Below are 21,392 nucleotides of genomic sequence, written 5' to 3' on the forward strand. Positions count from 1 at the left end.
GCAGTATTGAGGGAATGCTGAGCTGTTAGAGGGGCAGTGTTGAGGGAATGCTTGGCTGTCAGAGGGGCAGTATTGAGGGAGCGCTGAGCTGTCAGAGGGGCAGTATTGAGGGAATGCTGAGCTGTCAGAGGGGCAGTATTGAGGGAATGCTGAGCTGTCAGAGGGGCAGTGTTGAGGGAATGCTTGGCTGTCAGAGGGGCAGTATTGAGGGAGCGCTGAGCTGTCAGAGGGACAGTATTGAGGGAATGCTGAGCTGTCAGAGGGGCAGTATTGAGGGAATGCTGAGCTGTCAGAGGGGCAGTATTGAGGGAACGCTGAGCTGTCGGAGGGGCAGTGCAGAGGGAATGCTGAGCTGTCAGAGGGGCAGTGTTGAGGGAGCGCTGTGCTGTCGGAGGGGCAGTATTGAGGGAGCGCTGAGCTGTCAGAGGGGCAGTATTGAGGGAGTGCTGAGCTGTCAGAGGGGCAGTGCAGAGGGAGCGCTGGGCTGTCAGAGGGGCAGTGTTGAGGGAGCGCTGTGCTGTCGGAGGGGCAGTATTGAGGGAGCGCTGAGCTGCCGGAAGTATCACTTTTCACTTGAGGCATCAAACCAAGACCCAACATGTCGATAGAGAAGATCCCAGGATTGTTATTTGAGGGAAAGCTGGAGGCATTTGTTCTGGTTTCCTGGCCAATATCTATCCCTGGACCTGCGGGTGAGATCGGTTGGCTATTATCTCTCTGCTGCGGGTGAAAGCTTGCTGTGATCAAATTGGCCACCATGTTTCCTATTCTATAACATTGGCTGCACATCAAGAAGTACTGCACTGTCTCTGTGCTATTTTCTGATTCCCTGAAGTTGAGAAAGACACGGTCTCAATGCCAGTACTTGCTCCATTTCACTGCTTCTACCTGGCAGAAGACCATGCAGACTTGGTTCAACAGTTCTCTTCAAGCACAAGAGCCATTTCCTTTAACATTATAATCCAGATCCTGCCAAGTTTGGCTCATGGGGCAGAGGAATAGAATTGAACTGGGAAATTAAACTTCTGAAATTTAGACTGCAACCTATAAACCGGACCTAAATTTGCCACAAGAGCAAAATGGCAAGAATGAAATCGCCATGGAAAGAAAAGATGCTGCAGGTTTAACAAATCCAATTTGTATACATCACCCCCTTCATTGGTCACAGCAAAGAATAATTCGGTAAAATAGGGTCTTCTTTAAAGTGACACGGAAGTCATCACAAGAATGAACTTTGAGAACAACCAGTTCATCCGTTTTTCATTGTTTTGGCTGAGGTATAGAATCCCCATGATGCAAAGGAGGGCATGTCACCCATCGGTTCGGCACCGACCCTCTGAAGAACACGTAGGTCAACTCGTCCACCTATTCCTGTAACTCCACCTAACCTGCACATCTTTGGACTGTGGGAGGAAACCGGAGCACGCGGAGGAAACCCACGCAGACACGGGGAGGACGTGCAGACTCCACACAGTCACCCAGCGGGGAATCGAACCTGGGACCCTGGCGCTGTGAGGCCACAGTGCTATCCACTTGTGCTACCGTGCTGCCCCTAACTACTAAGGGGAACTATTTTGCTTTCTGAATATGGTCATGTAGTCCTTAATGCCCATCTGAATAAGCAAACAGTTCAAAATCTTTTTGAAAGGTGGCATCATAAATACTCCAGACCAGATACAGAGTAAAGCTCCCTCGACACTGTCCCTGTCAAACACTCCCAGTACAGGTACAACACGGGGTTAGATACAGAGTAAAGTTCCCTCTACACTGTCCCCATCAAAGACTCCCAGGACAGGTACAACACTGGGTAGATACAGAGTAAAGCTCCCTCTACACTGTCCCCATCAAACACTCCCAGGACAGGTACAGCACGGGGTTAGATACCGAGTAAAGCTCCCTCTACACTGTCCCCATCAAACACTCCCAGGACAGATACAGCACGGGGTTAGATCTTTGAGGGGGGGGGGGGGGGGGGGGGGGGGAAAGAGAGAGAGGAGGAGGAAAGAGACCCGCAAGCCTCTTTAAAAATGCAATGGGGTTTTCTACGTTCACCTTAACAACCAGATCTACACCTCATCTGAAAGGCTGTGTCCCCAGGGCTACACATTCATATCAGCTAAGATTGTGGGCTAAATCCTCAGGCCCAAGATCAACTACACAGCAGTTATATTACCGACAGGGACCCCGCCCATGTGCCCTTGAAATAACCCATCAGCAGTGTTGGAATGAAAGGTGCAGGGGACTGAGCTGGTCTCCAGTGTAAATGTGTACATTGCGAGTGTGAGTAAAGGTGCAGGGGACTGAGCTGGTCTCCAGTGTAAATGTGTACATTGCGAGTGTGAGTAAAGGTGCAGGGGACTGAGCTGGTCTCCAGTGTAAATGTGTGCATTGCGAGTGTGAGTAAAGGTGCAGGGGACTGAGCTGGTCTCCAGTGTAAATGTGTGCATTGCGAGTGTGAGTAAAGGTGCAGGGGACTGAGCTGGTCTCCAGTGTAAATGTGTGCATTGCGAGTATGAGTAAAGGTGCAGGGGACTGAGCTGGTCTCCAGTGTAAATGTGTGCATTGCGAGTGTGAGTAAAGGTGCAGGGGACTGAGCTGGTCTCCAGTGTAAATGTGTGCATTGCGAGTGTGAGTAAAGGTGCAGGGGACTGAGCTGGTCTCCAGTGTAAATGTGTGCATTGCGAGTGTGAGTAAAGGAGATGTGGTGTGCATGTGTTGCACCCGTTCTGTCGAAACAACAATCCTTTTCCCCATGTTCCAATTTCTGATCCTTTGCAAAACTATTTTACAAGCATCCAAAATATAGTGTATAAAAAAATAAACCTCCATTCTACCACATCATTGCAGGCTTTTGAGTATGAGCTAGAATATTAACTTTTTTTTAAAAAACCTTTTTTAATATTACGAATCAAAAATACATCTTCACTTATCAGCAACTGGATTAAAGTGTAAATATACAAAACCGAGGAGGGAAGAGGATGGGGAGGAGAGATAACGCAAAATAGAAATCAGAATAATAAAACCATCTCTCTTCACTCAGCGAAAACATTATAGTGGTTTCGAATTTTCCTCCGATAAACCTGTTATTCGGAAAATGGAGGTCTAACTGCTCTCTGTCTCTGAAAGAGGGAGGGCGAAACAAGACAATAACATTGTAGTCTGCAATCAATTATCTCGTCCTTAATCACTGAAAGTTGGAATCTAACAGGAGGAGGAGGATCCCTATGACACACTCCCCCGTGTTTGAGCCCGGGCTGCTCTGTACTTGCAATAGGATTTAATCAGGCTCGAAAAGCAAACTGGTTAAAATTTAAATATTTAAAGATACAGTTTCACTCTCATTCTGTGTCCTCTCCTGCAGCAGAAAGCTGTACCCCGAACAAGCAGTCCAGCAATTGGAGTGAGGCAGGGCTGGAGGAATGCGGAGGGGGCGGCACTCCTGGAGTTAGGAGACCGGTGGATCCGGTGTGTGAGACAGGTTAGTGCTCGATAAGAGAAACAATGGGTCGTCATCTGTGGCATCCAAGTTCAGGTTGTCTTCAGAAGGGAAGTACGGAGAATCTCCGAGTTCAAATAAGACGGGGAGGTCCCCTATGTCGCTGGAGTTGGTGTCGACCATTAACAGAGGCGGGGCACTGTACTGAACAACTTGTTTTCCTAGACGAGAGAGAGAGAGAGAGAGAGGGCATAAAGCACATGTTACTCCATCGTGCAGCGGTTACCAGATAAACAGCAAAGTGATCGGAGTTACGGTGACAAATAGTGCACCTGGTCATTCAGACTGTAGATACAGGATTTAATAATATTATAATAATCTTTATTCGTCTCACAGGTAGGCTTACATTAACACTGCAATGAAGTTACTGTGAAAAGCCCCGTGTCTGCGTGGGTTTCCTCCGGATGCTCCGGTTCCACCCTCAAGTCCTAAAAGACGTGCTGTTAGGTGAATTGGACATTCTGAATTCTCCCTGTGTGTACCCGAACAGGCGCCGGAATGTGGCGACGAGGGGATTTTCACAGCAACTTCATTTCAGTGTTAATGTAAGCCTACTTGTGACAATAAAGATTATTATTAGTAGGATCGTGCTAATAGTCGTTTGGTAGTATAGAACTTGAGTATTGCTGAAAAAAAGACAAGGTGCTGAAGCTTTTCATCTTGCATAAACCAGCACAAATTTGCAAGAATACCGTCAAGAGAACAACAATTTATGTATGAAAAGAGAATGCTGATTGGTTGACCAGTGGACTCTGATTGGTATCAGAGTCACGGAGAAGCACCAGGATCAATTAACTGGCACGCTGTGCTTAAATTCGGATCTGGCAGGTCGACTCAGATTGTTCAAGGCACTGCCTTGAGGGAACAGGGAATGCCCCCCCCCCCGCAAAAAGCTTTTGTTTAGTTTAAAAAGATGCAAAGGATGAACATGCTCCTTCAATCTGCAGAGGACGGGGCCCTGTCACACACAGGATAACACGAAAAACTATCCCTACAGCTCCACAGCACAGTGCAGAAAATGCAGCAGGATTCCCAGTCTCCCGTTACTATCCTGACACACCGAACAGAACATGGTTTACTTTCCAGATGTTTGTCCCAGAGGTCACAGGAACACATGGTACAGGAGGAGGCCGTTCAGCCTCTCCAGCTTGTTCTGCTGCCATTCAGTCCGATCATGGCGGAGTAATTAATGCTAATCAAGTCTGTTTTTGGTGATATTAGCTGTGGGAGGAACATGGGTCAGGACATTGCACCATGTTACACTCTTACGGAATCATGCAAAAGGATTATTGAATCATAGACCCGGCCCATCGAGTCTGCACCGGCCCTTTGAAAGAGCACCCTACTTAAGCCCACATCTCCACCCTATCCCCGTAACCCCATCTAACCTTTTGGACACTAAGGAGCAATTTAGCATGGCTAATCCACCTAACCTGCACATATTTGGTTTATGGGACACACACAGACACAGGGAGAAAGTGCAAACTCCACAAAGACACCCGAGGCCGGAACTGAACCTGGGTCCCTGGAGCGGTGAGGCAACAGAGCTGACCACTGTGCTGCCCATGTGGGTTCAGAGGGAGGCACATGCCTGACATCAACTACTGCTGCTTAAAGACCGACTTCTAGTCATCCTGTTGAAGTGATAATGATCAACAGTAGTTTAAAGACATGCACCCTTAAAGGTATTAGCACATCATACAACAACACCATGAGGTATTTGGCATGTGATAAATTTTGCACTGAGGTGAGTGCTGCACCATCAGAGGTGACATCTTCTGGATGAAACATTAAGGTTAGACTCCATCTAGGTTTGCATAATGCGAAAAGATCCCAGTTTGATTGTATTAGAAATGCATGTGTATTATGGATTACAATTCAAACAGACCATGCCTGCCGACTTGAATAAAATTGGTAATATCAGTATTATTATTGAACAGTGACGTTTTGCTGATGTTTTTTGGCGTGCACTCATCAGAACAAACATGCGGCACAGTGGTTAGCACTGTTGCTTCACAGTGCTAGAAACCTGGGTTCAATTCCTGGCTTGGGTGACTATCTGTGCAGAGTCTGCACATTCCCCCCCCCCGTGTCGGCGTGGGTTTCCTCCGGGTGCTCCGGTTTCCTCCCACAAGTCCCGAAAGACGTGCTGTTGGGTGAATTGGACATTCTGAATTCTCCCTCTTGTGTACCCGCCGGAATGTGGCGACTGGGGGATTTTCACAGTAACTTCATTGCAGTGTTAATGTAAGCTTTCTTGTGACAATAATAAAGATGACAAAAATGCTAGATTTCAAACAATCACAGCAATTTATAGTATACAAGGAAGGAGTACTGTTTAAAAAAAAAAAAAATTTAGAGTACCCAATTCTTTTTTCCAATTAAGGGGGAATTTGGCATGGCCAGTCCACCTACCCTGCATAAAAGCAAGTTACTGTGGATGCTGGAATCTGAAACCAAAGAAAAAATGCTGGAAAATCTCAGCAGGTTTGGCACCATTTGTCGGGAGGGAAAAGAGCTAACGTTGAGAGTCCAGATGACCCTTTGTCAAAGCTTTGTCAAAAGGGATCGAGCCTGGGCACCGTGAGGCAGCAATGCTAACCAGTGCGTCACCGTGCTGCCCAGAGGAAAGGGTACTGTGAACAATCAATGGCAAAAATCGTGAACTTTTAATCAATATTCAAGTATCAGTAATAGAAAATCTCCGGTGAAGTATATGTGCAATATTTGAAGATGACAAGATAGTTCCCCTGGTGAATACTGATGCTGCAACTAAAACGTGCAAAACACAGATCCATCTCACTGTTTTATGCGGATCTTGCTGTGCACTTATTTTGCCCATGCCTGAGTTTAAAAGTAATTGAGTGACTGTGAAGTACCTCGCGACTTCACAAGGAAGAGACAGGCGTTAGTTAAATACAAGTATTTTCTTGCACAAAAATCCATAACCAGTGGAAGAAATTCAGACTTAAACCAGAGAGTTTTGTGAATCACTCTCTGCACTCTGGCTCAAGAATGTTTTGGTGGGCTGGTTTAGCTCAGTGGGCTAGACAGCTGGTTTTTGGTGCAGAATAAGGCCAGCAGCACGGGGTCAATTCCCGTACCAGCTGAGAATTCTAAATTCTTCAGTGTACCCGAACAGGCGCCAGAGTGCGGCGACTAGGGGCTTTTCACAGTAACTTTATCATAGAATTTACAGTGCAGAAGGAGGCCATTCGGCCCATCGAGTATGTACCAGCTCTTGGAAAGAGCACCCTAACCCAACACCTCCACCCTATCCCCTTAACCCAGTAACCCCACCCAACACTAAGGGCAATTTGGGACACTAAGGGCAATTTATCATGGCCAATCCACCTAACCTGCACATCTTTGGACTGTGGGAGGAAACCGGAGCACCCGGAGGAAACCCACGCACACACTGGGAGGATGTGTAGACTCCGCACAGACAGTGACCCAAGCCGGAATCGAACCTGGGACCCTGGAGCTGTGAAGCAATTGTGCTATTAACAATGCTACCGTGCTGCCCGCAGGGTTAACGTAAGCCTACTTGTGACAATAAAGATTATTTTTTTGTGGTCCGTCTCTGAATTACCTGCGTCCAAAGCACTTGTATCTGACTCTGAACTTCTCTGTTCCTGTGAGCCCATTAGATCTTGCATCTGTGAAGATAACCAATAAAATGACAGGTCAGTAATGTGGATAAATTACACTTCTGCCAAATCCATAAATGGTCCCTGAAAGTAAAGCCCACTTCCGAGCTTTCTTAACAGAGAGGAGGAGCGCTGTCTGTCCCAGCTCCGTGTGGAGTTATACAGAGAGTCGGAGCCCTGTCTGGTGTGGGTTTATTTCAGCTCCGTGTGGAGTTATACAGAGAGTAGGAGCCCTGTCTGGTGTGGGTTTATTTCAGCTCCGTGTGGAGTTATACAGAGAGTCGGAGCCCTGTCTAGTGTGGGTTTATTTCAGCTCCGTGTGGAGTTATACAGAGAGTAGGAGCTCTGTCTGGTGTGGGTTTATTTCCCAGCTCCGTGTGTAGTTATACAGAGAGTAGGAGCCCTGTCTGGTGTGGGTTTATTTCCCAGCTCCGTGTGGAGTTATACAGAGAGTCGGAGCCCTGCCTGGTGTGGGTTTATTTCAGCTCCGTGTGGAGTTATACAGAGAGTAGGAGCTCTGTCTGGTGTGGGTTTATTTCCCAGCTCCGTGTGCAGTTATACAGAGAGTAGGAGCTCTGCCTGGTGTGGGTTTATTTCCCAGCTCCGTGTGGAGTTATACAGAGAGTCGGAGCCCTGTCTGGTGTGGGTTTATTTCCCAGCTCCGTGTGGAGTTATACAGAGAGTCGGAGCCCTGTCTGGTGTGGGTTTATTTCCCAGCTCCGTGTGGAGTTATACAGAGAGTCGGAGCCCTGTCTGGTGTGGGTTTATTTCCCAGCTCCGTGTGGAGTTATACAGAGAGTAGGAGCCCTGTCTGGTGTGGGTTTATTTCAGCTCCGTGTGGAGTTGTACAGAGAGTAGGAGCTCTGTCTGGTGTGGGTTTATTTCAGCTCCGTGTGGAGTTATACAGAGAGTAGGAGCCGTGTCTGGTGTGGGCTTATTTCAGCTCCGTGTGGAGTTATACAGAGAGTAGGAGCCGTGTCTGGTGTGGGTTTATTTCAGCTCCGTGTGGAGTTATACAGAGAGTAGGAGCCGTGTCTGGTGTGGGTTTATTTCAGCTCCGTGTGGAGTTATACAGAGAGTAGGAGCCGTGTCTGGTGTGGGTTTATTTCAGCTCCGTGTGGAGTTATACAGAGAGTAGGAGCCCTGTCTGGTGTTGGTTTATTTCCGAGCTCCGTGTGGAGTTATACAGAGTAGGAGCTCTGTCTGGTGTGGGTTTATTTCCCAGCTCCGTGTGGAGTTATACAGAGAGTAGGAGCTCTGTCTGGTGTGGGTTTATTTCAGCTCCGTGTGGAGTTATACAGAGAGTAGGAGCTCTGTCTGGTGTGGGTTTATTTCAGCTCCGTGTGGAGTTATACAGAGAGTAGGAGCCGTGTCTGGTGTGGGTTTATTTCAGCTCCGTGTGGAGTTATACAGAGAGTAGGAGCTCTGTCTGGTGTGGGTTTATTTCAGCTCCGTGTGGAGTTATACAGAGAGTAGGAACCGTGTCTGGTGTGGGTTTATTTCCCAGCTCCGTGTGGAGTTATACAGAGAGTCGGAGCCGATCTGGTGTGGGTTTAATTCAGCTCCGTGTGGAGTTATACAGAGAGTAGGAGCCCTGTCTGGTGTGGGTTTATTTCAGCTCCGTGTGGAGTTATACAGAGAGTAGGAGCCCTGTCTGGTGTGGGTTTATTTCCCAGCTCCGTGTGGAGTTATACAGAGAGTAGGAGCCGTGTCTGGTGTGGGTTTATTTCCCAGCTCCGTGTGGAGTTATACAGAGAGTAGGAGCCCTGTCTGGTGTGGGTTTATTTCCCAGCTCCGTGTGGAGTTATACAGAGAGTCGGAGCCGTGTCTGGTGTGGGTTTATTTCAGCTCCGTGTGGAGTTATACAGAGAGTAGGAGCTCTGTCTGGTGTGGGTTTATTTCAGCTCCGTGTGGAGTTATACAGGGAGTAGGAGTCCTGTCTGGTGTGGGTTTATTTCAGCTCCGTGTGGAGTTATACCGAGAGTAGGAGCCCTGTCTGGTGTGGGTTTATTTCCCAGCTCCGTGTGGAGTTATACAGAGAGTAGGAGCCCTGTCTGGTGTGGGTTTATTTCAGCTCCGTGTGGAGTTATACAGAGAGTAGGAGCCGTGTCTGGTGTGGGTTTATTTCAGCTCCGTGTGGAGTTATACAGAGAGTAGGAGCTCTGTCTGGTGTGGGTTTATTTCCCAGCTCCGTGTGCAGTTATACAGAGAGTAGGAGCTCTGTCTGGTGTGGGTTTATTTCCCAGCTCCGTGTGGAGTTATACAGAGAGTAGGAACCGTGTCTGGTGTGGGTTTATTTCCCAGCTCCGTGTGGAGTTATACAGAGAGTAGGAGCCGTGTCTGGCTGTCTGGTGTGGGCTTATTTCAGCTCCGTGTGGAGTTATACAGAGAGTAGGAGCTCTGTCTGGTGTGGGTTTATTTCAGCTCCGTGTGGAGTTATACAGAGAGTAGGAGCCCTGTCTGGTGTGGGTTTATTTCCCAGCTCCGTGTGGAGTTATACAGAGAGTAGGAGCTCTGTCTGGTGTGGGTTTATTTCAGCTCCGTGTGGAGTTATACAGAGAGTAGGAGCCCTGTCTGGTGTGGGTTTATTTCCCAGCTCCGTGTGGAGTTATACAGAGAGTAGGAGCCCTGTCTGGTGTGGGTTTATTTCAGCTCCGTGTGGAGTTATACAGAGAGTAGGAACCGTGTCTGGTGTGGGTTTATTTCCCAGCTCCGTGTGGAGTTATACAGAGAGTAGGAGCCCTGTCTGGTGTGGGTTTATTTCAGCTCCGTGTGGAGTTATACAGAGAGTAGGAGCTCTGTCTGGTGTGGGTTTATTTCAGCTCCGTGTGGAGTTATACAGAGAGTAGGAGCCCTGTCTGGTGTGGGTTTATTTCAGCTCCGTGTGGAGTTATACAGAGAGTAGGAGCCCTGTCTGGTGTGGGTTTATTTCCCAGCTCCGTGTGGAGTTATACAGAGAGTAGGAGCCCTGTCTGGTGTGGGTTTATTTCAGCTCCGTGTGGAGTTATACAGAGAGTAGGAGCTCTGTCTGGTGTGGGTTTATTTCAGCTCCGTGTGGAGTTATACAGAGAGTAGGAGCTCTGTCTGGTGTGGGTTTATTTCAGCTCCGTGTGGAGTTATACAGAGAGTAGGAGCCCTGTCTGGTGTGGGTTTATTTCAGCTCCGTGTGGAGTTATAAAGAGAGTAGGAGCTCTGTCTGGTGTGGGTTTATTTCAGCTCCGTGTGGAGTTATACAGAGAGTAGGAGCCCTGTCTGGTGTGGGTTTATTTCAGCTCCGTGTGGAGTTGTACAGAGAGTAGAAGCTCTGTCTGGTGTGGGTTTATTTCAGCTCCGTGTGGAGTTATACAGAGAGTAGGAGCTCTGTCTGGTGTGGGTTTATTTCCCAGCTCCGTGTGGAGTTATACAGAGAGTAGGAGCACTGTGTGGTGTGGGTTTATTTCCCAGCTCCGTGTGGAGTTATACAGAGAGTAGGAGCCCTGTCTGGTGTGGGTTTATTTCAGCTCCGTGTGGAGTTATACAGAGAGTAGGAACCGTGTCTGGTGTGGGTTTATTTCCCAGCTCCGTGTGGAGTTATACAGAGAGTAGGAGCTCTGTCTGGTGTGGGTTTATTTCAGCTCCGTGTGGAGTTATACAGAGAGGAGGAGCCCTGTCTGGTGTGGGTTTATTTCCCAGCTCCGTGTGGAGTTATACAGAGAGTAGGAGCCCTGTCTGGTGTGGGTTTATTTCAGCTCCGTGTGGAGTTGTACAGAGAGTAGGAGCTCTGTCTGGTGTGGGTTTATTTCCCAGCTCCGTGTGGAGTTATACAGAGAGTAGGAGCTCTGTCTGGTGTGGGATTATTTCCCAGCTCCGTGTGGAGTTATACAGAGAGTAGGAGCCCTGTCTGGTGTGGGTTTATTTCAGCTCCGTGTGGAGTTATACAGAGAGTAGGAACCGTGTCTGGTGTGGGTTTATTTCCCAGCTCCGTGTGGAGTTATACAGAGAGTAGGAGCCCTGTCTGGTGTGGGTTTATTTCAGCTCCGTGTGGAGTTATACAGAGAGTAGGAGCCCTGTCTGGTGTCGGTTTATTTCAGCTCCGTGTGTAGTTATACAGAGAGTAGGAGCTCTGTCTGGTGTGGGTTTATTTCAGCTCCGTATGGAGTTATACAGACAGTAGGAGCCCTGTCTGGTGTGGGTTTATTTCAGCTCCATGTGGAGTTATACAGAGAGTAGGAGCTCTGTCTGGTGTGGGTTTATTTCAGCTCCGTGTGGAGTTATACAGAGAGTAGGAGCTCTGTCTGGTGTGGGTTTATTCCAGCTCCGTGTGGAGTTATACAGAGTAGGAGCCCTGTCTGGTGTGGGTTTATTTCAGCTCCGTGTGGAGTTATAAAGAGAGTAGGAGCCCTGTCTGGTGTGGGTTTATTTCAGCTCCGTGTGGAGTTATACAGAGAGTAGGAGCCCTGTCCGGTGTGGGTTTATTTCCCAGCTCCGTGTGGAGTTATACAGAGAGTGGGAGCCGTGTCTGGTGTGGGTTTATTTCAGCTCCGTGTGGAGTTATACAGAGAGTAGGAGCCGTGTCTGGTGTGGGTTTATTTCAGCTCCGTGTGGAGTTATACAGAGAGTAGGAGCTCTGTCTGGTGTGGGTTTATTTCCCAGCTCCGTGTGCAGTTATACAGAGAGTAGGAGCTCTGCCTGGTGTGGGTTTATTTCCCAGCTCCGTGTGGAGTTATACAGAGAGTAGGAACTGTGTCTGGTGTGGGTTTATTTCCCAGCTCCGTGTGGAGTTATACAGAGAGTAGGAGCCGTGTCTGGCTGTCTGGTGTGGGCTTATTTCAGCTCCGTGTGGAGTAATACAGAGAGTAGGAGCTCTGTCTGGTGTGGGTTTATTTCAGCTCCGTGTGGAGTTATACAGAGAGTAGGAGCCCTGTCTGGTGTGGGTTTATTTCAGCTCCGTGTGGAGTTATACAGAGAGTAGGAGCCCTGTCTGGTGTGGGTTTATTTCCCAGCTCCGTGTGGAGTTATACAGAGAGTAGGAGCTCTGTCTGGTGTGGGTTTATTTCAGCTCCGTGTGGAGTTATACAGAGAGTAGGAGCTCTGTCTGGTGTGGGTTTATTTCAGCTCCGTGTGGAGTTATACAGAGAGTAGGAGCCCTGTCTGGTGTGGGTTTATTTCAGCTCCGTGTGGAGTTATACAGAGAGTAGGAGCTCTGTCTGGTGTGGGTTTATTTCAGCTCCGTGTGGAGTTATACAGAGAGTAGGAGCCCTGTCTGGTGTGGGTTTATTTCCCAGCTCCGTGTGGAGTTATACAGAGAGTAGGAGCCCTGTCTGGTGTGGGTTTATTTCCCAGCTCCGTGTGGAGTTATACAGAGAGTAGGAGCCCTGTCTGGTGTCGGTTTATTTCAGCTCCGTGTGGAGTTATACAGAGAGTAGGAGCCCTGTCTGGTGTGGGTTTATTTCAGCTCCGTGTGGAGTTGTACAGAGAGTTGGAGCTCTGTCTGGTGTGGGTTTATTTCAGCTCCGTGTGGAGTTATACAGAGAGTAGGAGCTCTGTCTGGTGTGGGTTTATTTCAGCTCCGTGTGGAGTTATAAAGAGAGTAGGAGCTCTGTCTGGTGTGGGTTTATTTCAGCTCCGTGTGGAGTTATACAGAGAGTAGGAGCCCTGTCTGGTGTGGGTTTATTTCAGCTCCGTGTGGAGTTGTACAGAGAGTAGAAGCTCTGTCTGGTGTGGGTTTATTTCAGCTCCGTGTGGAGTTATACAGAGAGTAGGAGCTCTGTCTGGTGTGGGTTTATTTCCCAGCTCCGTGTGGAGTTATACAGAGAGTAGGAGCCCTGTCTGGTGTGGGTTTATTTCAGCTCCGTGTGGAGTTATACAGAGAGTAGGAACCGTGTCTGGTGTGGGTTTATTTCAGCTCCGTGTGGAGTTATACAGAGAGTAGGAGCCCTGTCTGGTGTGGGTTTATTTCAGCTCCGTGTGGAGTTGTACAGAGAGTAGGAGCTCTGTCTGGTGTGGGTTTATTTCCCAGCTCCGTGTGGAGTTATACAGAGAGTAGGAGCTCTGTCTGGTGTGGGTTTATTTCAGCTCCGTGTGGAGTTATACAGAGAGGAGGAGCCCTGTCTGGTGTGGGTTTATTTCCCAGCTCCGTGTGGAGTTATACAGAGAGTAGGAGCCCTGTCTGGTGTGGGTTTATTTCAGCTCCGTGTGGAGTTATACAGAGAGTAGGAGCCCTGTCTGGTGTGGGTTTATTTCAGCTCCGTGTGGAGTTGTACAGAGAGTAGGAGCTCTGTCTGGTGTGGGTTTATTTCCCAGCTCCGTGTGGAGTTATACAGAGAGTAGGAGCCCTGTCTGGTGTGGGATTATTTCCCAGCTCCGTGTGGAGTTATACAGAGAGTAGGAGCTCTGTCAGGTGTGGGATTATTTCCCAGCTCCGTGTGGAGTTATACAGAGAGTAGGAGCCCTGTCTGGTGTGGGTTTATTTCAGCTCCGTGTGGAGTTATACAGAGAGTAGGAGCCCTGTCTGGTGTGGGTTTATTTCAGCTCCGTGTGGAGTTATACAGAGAGTAGGAGCCGTGTCTGGTGTGGGTTTATTTCCCAGCTCCGTGTGGAGTTATACAGAGAGTAGGAGCCCTGTCTGGTGTGGGTTTATTTCCGAGCTCCGTGTGGAGTTATACAGAGAGTAGGAGCCCTGTCTGGTGTCGGTTTATTTCAGCTCCGTGTGGAGTTATACAGAGAGTAGGAGCCGTGTCTGGTGTGGGTTTATTTCAGCTCCGTGTGGAGTTATACAGAGAGTAGGAGCCGTGCCTGGTGTGGGTTTATTTCAGCTCCGTGTGGAGTTATACAGAGAGTAGGAGCTCTGCCTGGTGTGGGTTTATTTCCCAGCTCCGTGTGGAGTTATACAGAGAATAGGAGCCCTGTCTGGTGTGGGTTTATTTCAGCTCCGTGTGGAGTTATACAGAGAGTAGGAGCTCTGTCTGGTGTGGGTTTATTTCAGCTCCGTGTGGAGTTATACAGAGAGTAGGAGCTCTGTCTGGTGTGGGTTTATTTCCCAGCTCCGTGTGGAGTTATACAGAGAGTAGGAGTCCTGTCTGGTGTGGGTTTATTTCCCAGCTCCGTGTGGAGTTATACAGAGAGTAGGAGCTCTGTCTGGTGTGGGATTATTTCCCAGCTCCGTGTGGAGTTATACAGAGAGTAGGAGCCCTGTCTGGTGTGGGTTTATTTCCCAGCTCCGTGTGGAGTTATACAGAGAGTAGGAGCTCTGTCTGGTGTGGGATTATTTCCCAGCTCCGTGTGGAGTTATACAGAGAGTAGGAGCCCTGTCTGGTGTGGGTTTATTTCAGCTCCGTGTGGAGTTATACAGAGAGTAGGAGCCCTGTCTGGTGTCGGTTTATTTCAGCTCCGTGTGGAGTTATACAGAGAGTAGGAGCTCTGTCTGGTGTGGGTTTATTTCAGCTCCGTATGGAGTTATACAGAGAGTAGAAGCTCTGTCTGGTGTGGGTTTATTTCAGCTCCGTGTGGAGTTATACAGAGAGTAGGAGCTCTGTCTGGTGTGGGTTTATTTCAGCTCCGTGTGGAGTTATACAGACAGTAGGAGCCCTGTCTGGTGTGGGTTTATTTCAGCTCCATGTGGAGTTATACAGAGAGTAGGAGCTCTGTCTGGTGTGGGTTTATTTCAGCTCCGTGTGGAGTTATACAGAGAGTAGGAGCCCTGTCTGGTGTGGGTTTATTTCCCAGCTCCGTGTGGAGTTATACAGAGAGTAGGAGCCGTGTCTGGTGTGGGTGTATTTCAGCTCCGTGTGGAGTTATACAGAGAGTAGGAGCTCTGTCTGGTGTGGGTTTATTCCAGCTCCGTGTGGAGTTATACAGAGAGTAGGAGCCCTGTCTGGTGTGGGTTTATTTCAGCTCCGTGTGGAGTTATAAAGAGAGTAGGAGCCCTGTCTGGTGTGGGTTTATTTCAGCTCCGTGTGGAGTTATACAGAGAGTAGGAGCCCTGTCCGGTGTGGGTTTATTTCCCAGCTCCGTGTGGAGTTATACAGAGAGTGGGAGCCGTGTCTGGTGTGGGTTTATTTCAGCTCCGTGTGGAGTTATACAGAGAGTAGGAGCCCTGTCTGGTGTGGGTTTATTTCCCAGCTCCGTGTGGAGTTATACAGAGAGTAGGAGCTCTGTCTGGTGTGGGTTTATTTCCCAGCTCCGTGTGGAGTTATACAGAGAGTAGGAGCTCTGTCTGGTGTGGGTTTATTTCCCAGCTCCGTGTGGAGTTATACAGAGAGTGGGAGCCCTGTCTGGTGTGGGTTTATTTCAGCTCCGTGTGGAGTTATAAAGAGAGTAGGAGCCCTGTCTGGTGTGGGTTGATTTCCCAGCTCCGTGTGGAGTTATAAAGAGAGTAGGAGCTCTGTCTGGTGTGGGTTTATTTCCCAGCTCCGTGTGGAGTTATACAGAGAGTAGGAGCCGTGTCTGGTGTTGGTTAATTTCAGCTCCGTGTGGAGTTATACAGAGAGTAGGAGTCCTGTCTGGTGTGGGTTTATTTCCCAGCTCCGTGTGGAGTTATACAGAGAGTAGGAGCCCTGTCTGGTGTGGGTTTATTTCCCAGCTCCGTGTGGAGTTATACAGAGAGTAGGAGCCCTGTCTGGTGTGGGTTTATTTCAGCTCCGTGTGGAGTTATACAGAGAGTAGGAACCGTGTCTGGTGTGGGTTTATTTCCCAGCTCCGTGTGGAGTTATACAGAGAGTAGGAGCTCTGTCTGGTGTGGGTTTATTTCAGCTCCGTGTGGAGTTATACAGAGAGGAGGAGCCCTGTCTGGTGTGGGTTTATTTCCCAGCTCCGTGTGGAGTTATACAGAGAGTAGGAGCCCTGTCTGGTGTGGGTTTATTTCAGCTCCGTGTGGAGTTATACAGAGAGTAGGAGCCCTGTCTGGTGTGGGTTTATTTCAGCTCCGTGTGGAGTTGTACAGAGAGTAGGAGCTCTGTCTGGTGTGGGTTTATTTCCCAGCTCCGTGTGGAGTTATACAGAGAGTAGGAGCCGTGTCTGGTGTGGGTTTATTTCAGCTCCGTGTGGAGTTATACAGAGAGTAGGAGCCGTGTCTGGTGTGGGCTTATTTCTCAGCTCCGTGTGGAGTTATACAGAGAGTAGGAGCCGTGTCTGGTGTGGGTTTATTTCCCAGCTCCGTGTGGAGTTATACAGAGAGTGGGAGCCGTGTCTGGTGTGGGTTTATTTCCCAGCTCCGTGTGGAGTTATACAGAGAGTAGGAGCTCTGTCTGGTGTGGGCTTATTTCCCAGCTCCGTGTGGAGTTATACAGAGAGTAGGAGCCGTGTCTGGTGTGGGTTTATTTCCCAGCTCCGTGTGGAGTTATACAGAGAGTAGGAGCTCTGTCTGGTGTGGGCTTATTTCCCAGCTCCGTGTGGAGTTATATAGAGAGTAGGAGCCGTGTCTGGTGTGGGTTTATTTCCCAGCTCCGTGTGGAGTTATACAGAGAGTAGGAGCCGTGTCTGGTGTGGGTTTATTTCCCAGCTCCGTGTGGAGTTATACAGAGAGTAGGAGCTCTGTCTGGTGTGGGCTTATTTCCCAGCTCCGTGTGGAGTTATACAGAGAGTAGGAGCCGTGTCTGGTGTGGGTTTATTTCAGCTCCGTGTGGAGTTATACAGAGAGTAGGAGCCGTGTCTGGTGTGGGTTTATTTCCCAGCTCCGTGTGGAGTTATACAGAGAGTAGGAGCCCTGTCTGGTGTGGGTTTATTTCAGCTCCGTGTGGAGTTATACAGAGAGTAGGAGCCCTGTCTGGTGTGGGTTTATTTCAGCTCCGTGTGGAGTTATACAGAGAGTAGGAGCCCTGTCTGGTGTGGGTTTATTTCAGCTCCGTGTGGAGTTGTACAGAGAGTAGGAGCTCTGTCTGGTGTGGGTTTATTTCCCAGCTCCGTGTGGAGTTATACAGAGAGTAGGAGCTCTGTCTGGTGTGGGATTATTTCCCAGCTCCGTGTGGAGTTATACAGAGAGTAGGAGCCCTGTCTGGTGTGGGTTTATTTCCCAGCTCCGTGTGGAGTTATACAGAGAGTAGGAGCTCTGTCTGGTGTGGGATTATTTCCCAGCTCCGTGTGGAGTTATACAGAGAGTAGGAGCCCTGTCTGGTGTGGGTTTATTTCAGCTCCGTGTGGAGTTATACAGAGAGTAGGAACCGTGTCTGGTGTGGGTTTATTTCCCAGCTCCGTGTGGAGTTATACAGAGAGTAGGAGCCCTGTCTGGTGTGGGTTTATTTCAGCTCCGTGTGGAGTTATACAGAGAGTAGGAGCCCTGTCTGGTGTCGGTTTATTTCAGCTCCGTGTGGAGTTATACAGAGAGTAGGAGCTCTGTCTGGTGTGGGTTTATTTCAGCTCCGTATGGAGTTATACAGAGAGTAGAAGCTCTGTCTGGTGTGGGTTTATTTCAGCTCCGTGTGGAGTTATACAGAGAGTAGGAGCTCTGTCTGGTGTGGGTTTATTTCAGCTCCGTGTGGAGTTATACAGACAGTAGGAGCCCTGTCTGGTGTGGGTTTATTTCAGCTCCATGTGGAGTTATACAGAGAGTAGGAGCTCTGTCTGGTGTGGGTATTTTCAGCTCCGTGTGGAGTTATACAGAGAGTAGGAGCTCTGTCTGGTGTGGGTTTATTCCAGCTCCGTGTGGAGTTATACAGAGAGTAGGAGCCCTGTCTGGTGTGGGTTTATTTCAGCTCCGTGTGGAGTTATAAAGAGAGTAGGAGCCCTGTCTGGTGTGGGTTTATTTCAGCTCCGTGTGGAGTTATACAGAGAGTAGGAGCCCTGTCCGGTGTGGGTTTATTTCCCAGCTCCGTGTGGAGTTATACAGAGAGTGGGAGCCGTGTCTGGTGTGGGTTTATTTCAGCTCCGTGTGGAGTTATACAGAGAGTAGCAGCCCTGTCTGGTGTGGGTTTATTTCCCAGCTCCGTGTGGAGTTATACAGAGAGTAGGAGCTCTGTCTGGTGTGGGTTTATTTCAGCTCCGTGTGGAGTTATAAAGAGAGTAGGAGCCCTGTCTGGTGTGGGTTGATTTCCCAGCTCCGTGTGGAGTTATACAGAGAGTAGGAGCTCTGTCTGGTGTGGGTTTATTTCAGCTCCGTGTGGAGTTATACAGAGAGTAGGAGCTCTGTCTGGTGTGGGTTTATTTCCCAGCTCCGTGTGGAGTTATACAGAGAGTAGGAACCCTGTCTGGTGTGGGTTGATTTCCCAGCTCCGTGTGGAGTTATACAGAGAGTAGGAGCCCTGTCTGGTGTGGGCTTATTTCAGCTCCGTGTGGAGTTATACAGAGAGTAGGAGTCCTGTCTGGTGTGGGTTTATTTCAGCTCCGTGTGGAGTTATACAGAGAGTAGGAGCCCTGTCTGGTGTGGGTTTATTTCCCAGCTCCGTGTGGAGTTATACAGAGAGTAGGAGCCCTGTCTGGTGTGGGCTTATTTCAGCTCCGTGTGGAGTTATACAGAGAGTAGGAGCCCTGTCTGGTGTGGGTTTATTTCAGCTCCGTGTGGAGTTATACAGAGAGTAGGAGCTCTGTCTGGTGTGGGTTTATTTCCCAGCTCCGTGTGGAGTTATACAGAGAGTAGGAGCTCTGTCTGGTGTGGGTTTATTTCAGCTCCGTGTGGAGTTATACAGAGAGTAGGAGCTCTGTCTGGTGTGGGTTTATTTCCCAGCTCCGTGTGGAGTTATACAGAGAGTAGGAGCTCTGTCTGGTGTGGGTTTATTTCAGCTCCGTGTGGAGTTATACAGAGAGTAGGAGCCCTGTCTGGTGTGGGTTTATTTCAGCTCCGTGTGGAGTTATACAGAGAGTAGGAGCTCTGTCTGGTGTGGGTTTATTTCAGCTCCGTGTGGAGTTATACAGAGAGTAGGAGCTCTGTCTGGTGTGGGTTTATTTCCCAGCTCCGTGTGGAGTTATACAGAGAGTCGGAGCCCTGTCTGGTGTGGGTGTATTTCAGCTCCGTGTGGAGTTATACAGAGAGTAGGAGCCGTGTCTGGTGTGGGTTTATTTCAGCTCCGTGTGGAGTTATACAGAGAGTAGGAGCCGTGTCTGGTGTGGGCTTATTTCCCAGCTCCGTGTGGAGTTATACAGAGAGTAGGAGCCGTGTCTGGTGTGGGTTTATTTCCCAGCTCCGTGTGGAGTTATACAGAGAGTAGGAGCCCTGTCTGGTGTGGGTTTATTTCAGCTCCGTGTGGAGTTATACAGAGAGTAGAAGCTCTGTCTGGTGTGGGTTTATTTCAGCTCCGTGTGGAGTTATACAGAGAGTAGGAGCCGTGTCTGGTGTGGGTTTATTTCAGCTCCGTGTGGAGTTATACAGAGAGTAGGAGCCGTGTCTGGTGTGGGCTTATTTCTCAGCTCCGTGTGGAGTTATACAGAGAGTAGGAGCCGTGTCTGGTGTGGGTTTATTTCCCAGCTCCGTGTGGAGTTATACAGAGAGTGGGAGCCGTGTCTGGTGTGGGTTTATTTCCCAGCTCCGTGTGGAGTTATACAGAGAGTAGGAGCTCTGTCTGGTGTGGGCTTATTTCCCAGCTCCGTGTGGAGTTATACAGAGAGTAGGAGCCGTGTCTGGTGTGGGTTTATTTCAGCTCCGTGTGGAGTTATAAAGAGAGTAGGAGCCCTGTCTGGTGTGGGTTGATTTCCCAGCTCCGTGTGGAGTTATACAGAGAGTAGGAGTCCTGTCTGGTGTGGGTTTATTTCAGCTCCGTGTGGAGTTATACAGAGAGTAGGAGCCCTGTCTGGTGTGGGTTTATTTCCCAGCTCCGTGTGGAGTTATACAGAGAGTAGGAGCTCTGTCTGGTGTGGGTTTATTTCAGCTCCGTGTGGAGTTATACAGAGAGTAGGAGCTCTGTCTGGTGTGGGTTTATTTCCCAGCTCCGTGTGGAGTTATACAGAGAGTAGGAGCTCTGTCTGGTGTGGGTGTATTTCAGCTCCGTGTGGAGTTATACAGAGAGTAGGAGCCGTGTCTGGTGTGGGTTTATTTCAGCTCCGTGTGGAGTTATACAGAGAGTAGGAGCCGTGTCTGGTGTGGGCTTATTTCCCAGCTCCGTGTGGAGTTATACAGAGAGTAGGAGCCGTGTCTGGTGTGGGTTTATTTCCCAGCTCCGTGTGGAGTTATACAGAGAGTAGGAGCCCTGTCTGGTGTGGGTTTATTTCAGCTCCGTGTGGAGTTATACAGAGAGTAGAAGCTCTGTCTGGTGTGGGTTTATTTCAGCTCCGTGTGGAGTTATACAGAGAGTAGAAGCTCTGTCTGGTGTGGGTTTATTTCAGCTCCGTGTGGAGTTATACAGAGAGTAGGAGCCGTGTCTGGTGTGGGTTTATTTCAGCTCCGTGTGGAGTTATACAGAGAGTAGGAGCTCTGTCTGGTGTGGGCTTATTTCCCAGCTCCGTGTGGAGTTATACAGAGAGTAGGAGCCGTGTCTGGTGTGGGTTTATTTCCCAGCTCCGTGTGGAGTTATACAGAGAGTAGGAGCTCTGTCTGGTGTGGGCTTATTTCCCAGCTCCGTGTGGAGTTATACAGAGAGTAGGAGCCGTGTCTGGTGTGGGTTTATTTCCCAGCTCCGTGTGGAGTTATACAGAGAGTAGGAGCCGTGTCTGGTGTGGGTTTATTTCCCAGCTCCGTGTGGAGTTATACAGAGAGTAGGAGCTCTGTCTGGTGTGGGTTTATTTCAGCTCCGTGTGGAGTTATACAGAGAGTAGGAGCCGTGTCTGGTGTGGGTTTATTTCCCAGCTCCGTGTGGAGTTATACAGAGAGTAGGAGCCCTGTCTGGTGTGGGTTTATTTCCCAGCTCCGTGTGGAGTTATACAGAGAGTAGGAGCCCTGTCTGGTGTGGGTTTATTTCAGCTCCGTGTGGAGTTATACAGAGAGTAGGAGCCGTGTCTGGTGTGGGTTTATTTCAGCTCCGTGTGGAGTTATACAGAGAGTAGGAGCCGTGTCTGGTGTGGGTTTATTTCAGCTCCGTGTGGAGTTATACAGAGAGTAGGAGCTCTGCCTGGTGTGGGTTTATTTCCCAGCTCCGTGTGGAGTTATACAGAGAGTAGGAGCCCTGTCTGGTGTGGGTTTATTTCAGCTCCGTGTGGAGTTATACAGAGAGTAGGAGCTCTGTCTGGTGTGGGTTTATTTCAGCTCCGTGTGGAGTTATACAGAGAGTAGGAGCTCTGTCTGGTGTGGGTTTATTTCCCAGCTCCGTGTGGAGTTATACAGAGAGTAGGAGCCCTGTCTGGTGTGGGTTTATTTCCCAGCTCCGTGTGGAGTTACAGAGAGTAGGAGCTCTGTCTGGTGTGGGTTT

General features: G+C 49.1%; 1 protein-coding gene across 5 annotated transcripts in view; it reads right to left on the reverse strand.

Moving 5' to 3' along the window:
* Positions 1-2,875: 2,875 nt before the first annotated feature.
* hsf1 (heat shock transcription factor 1) overlaps positions 2,876-21,392 on the reverse strand; it is a 179,781-nt gene continuing 161,264 nt past the window's right edge. For all 5 annotated transcript variants that reach the window (XM_072507971.1, XM_072507969.1, XM_072507968.1 and 2 more), the window contains 2 exons: positions 7,089-7,155; positions 2,876-3,657 (listed from right to left, as the gene is read on the reverse strand). In XM_072507971.1, the coding sequence (XP_072364072.1) occupies positions 3,446-3,657; positions 7,089-7,155 (279 nt within the window). In that variant the 3' untranslated portion in view covers positions 2,876-3,445. The remainder of the gene's footprint in view (positions 3,658-7,088; positions 7,156-21,392) is intronic.

The sequence above is a fragment of the Scyliorhinus torazame genome, chromosome 6 (genome assembly GCF_047496885.1).
Source record: "Scyliorhinus torazame isolate Kashiwa2021f chromosome 6, sScyTor2.1, whole genome shotgun sequence".
Taxonomy (NCBI): Eukaryota; Metazoa; Chordata; class Chondrichthyes; order Carcharhiniformes; family Scyliorhinidae; genus Scyliorhinus; species Scyliorhinus torazame.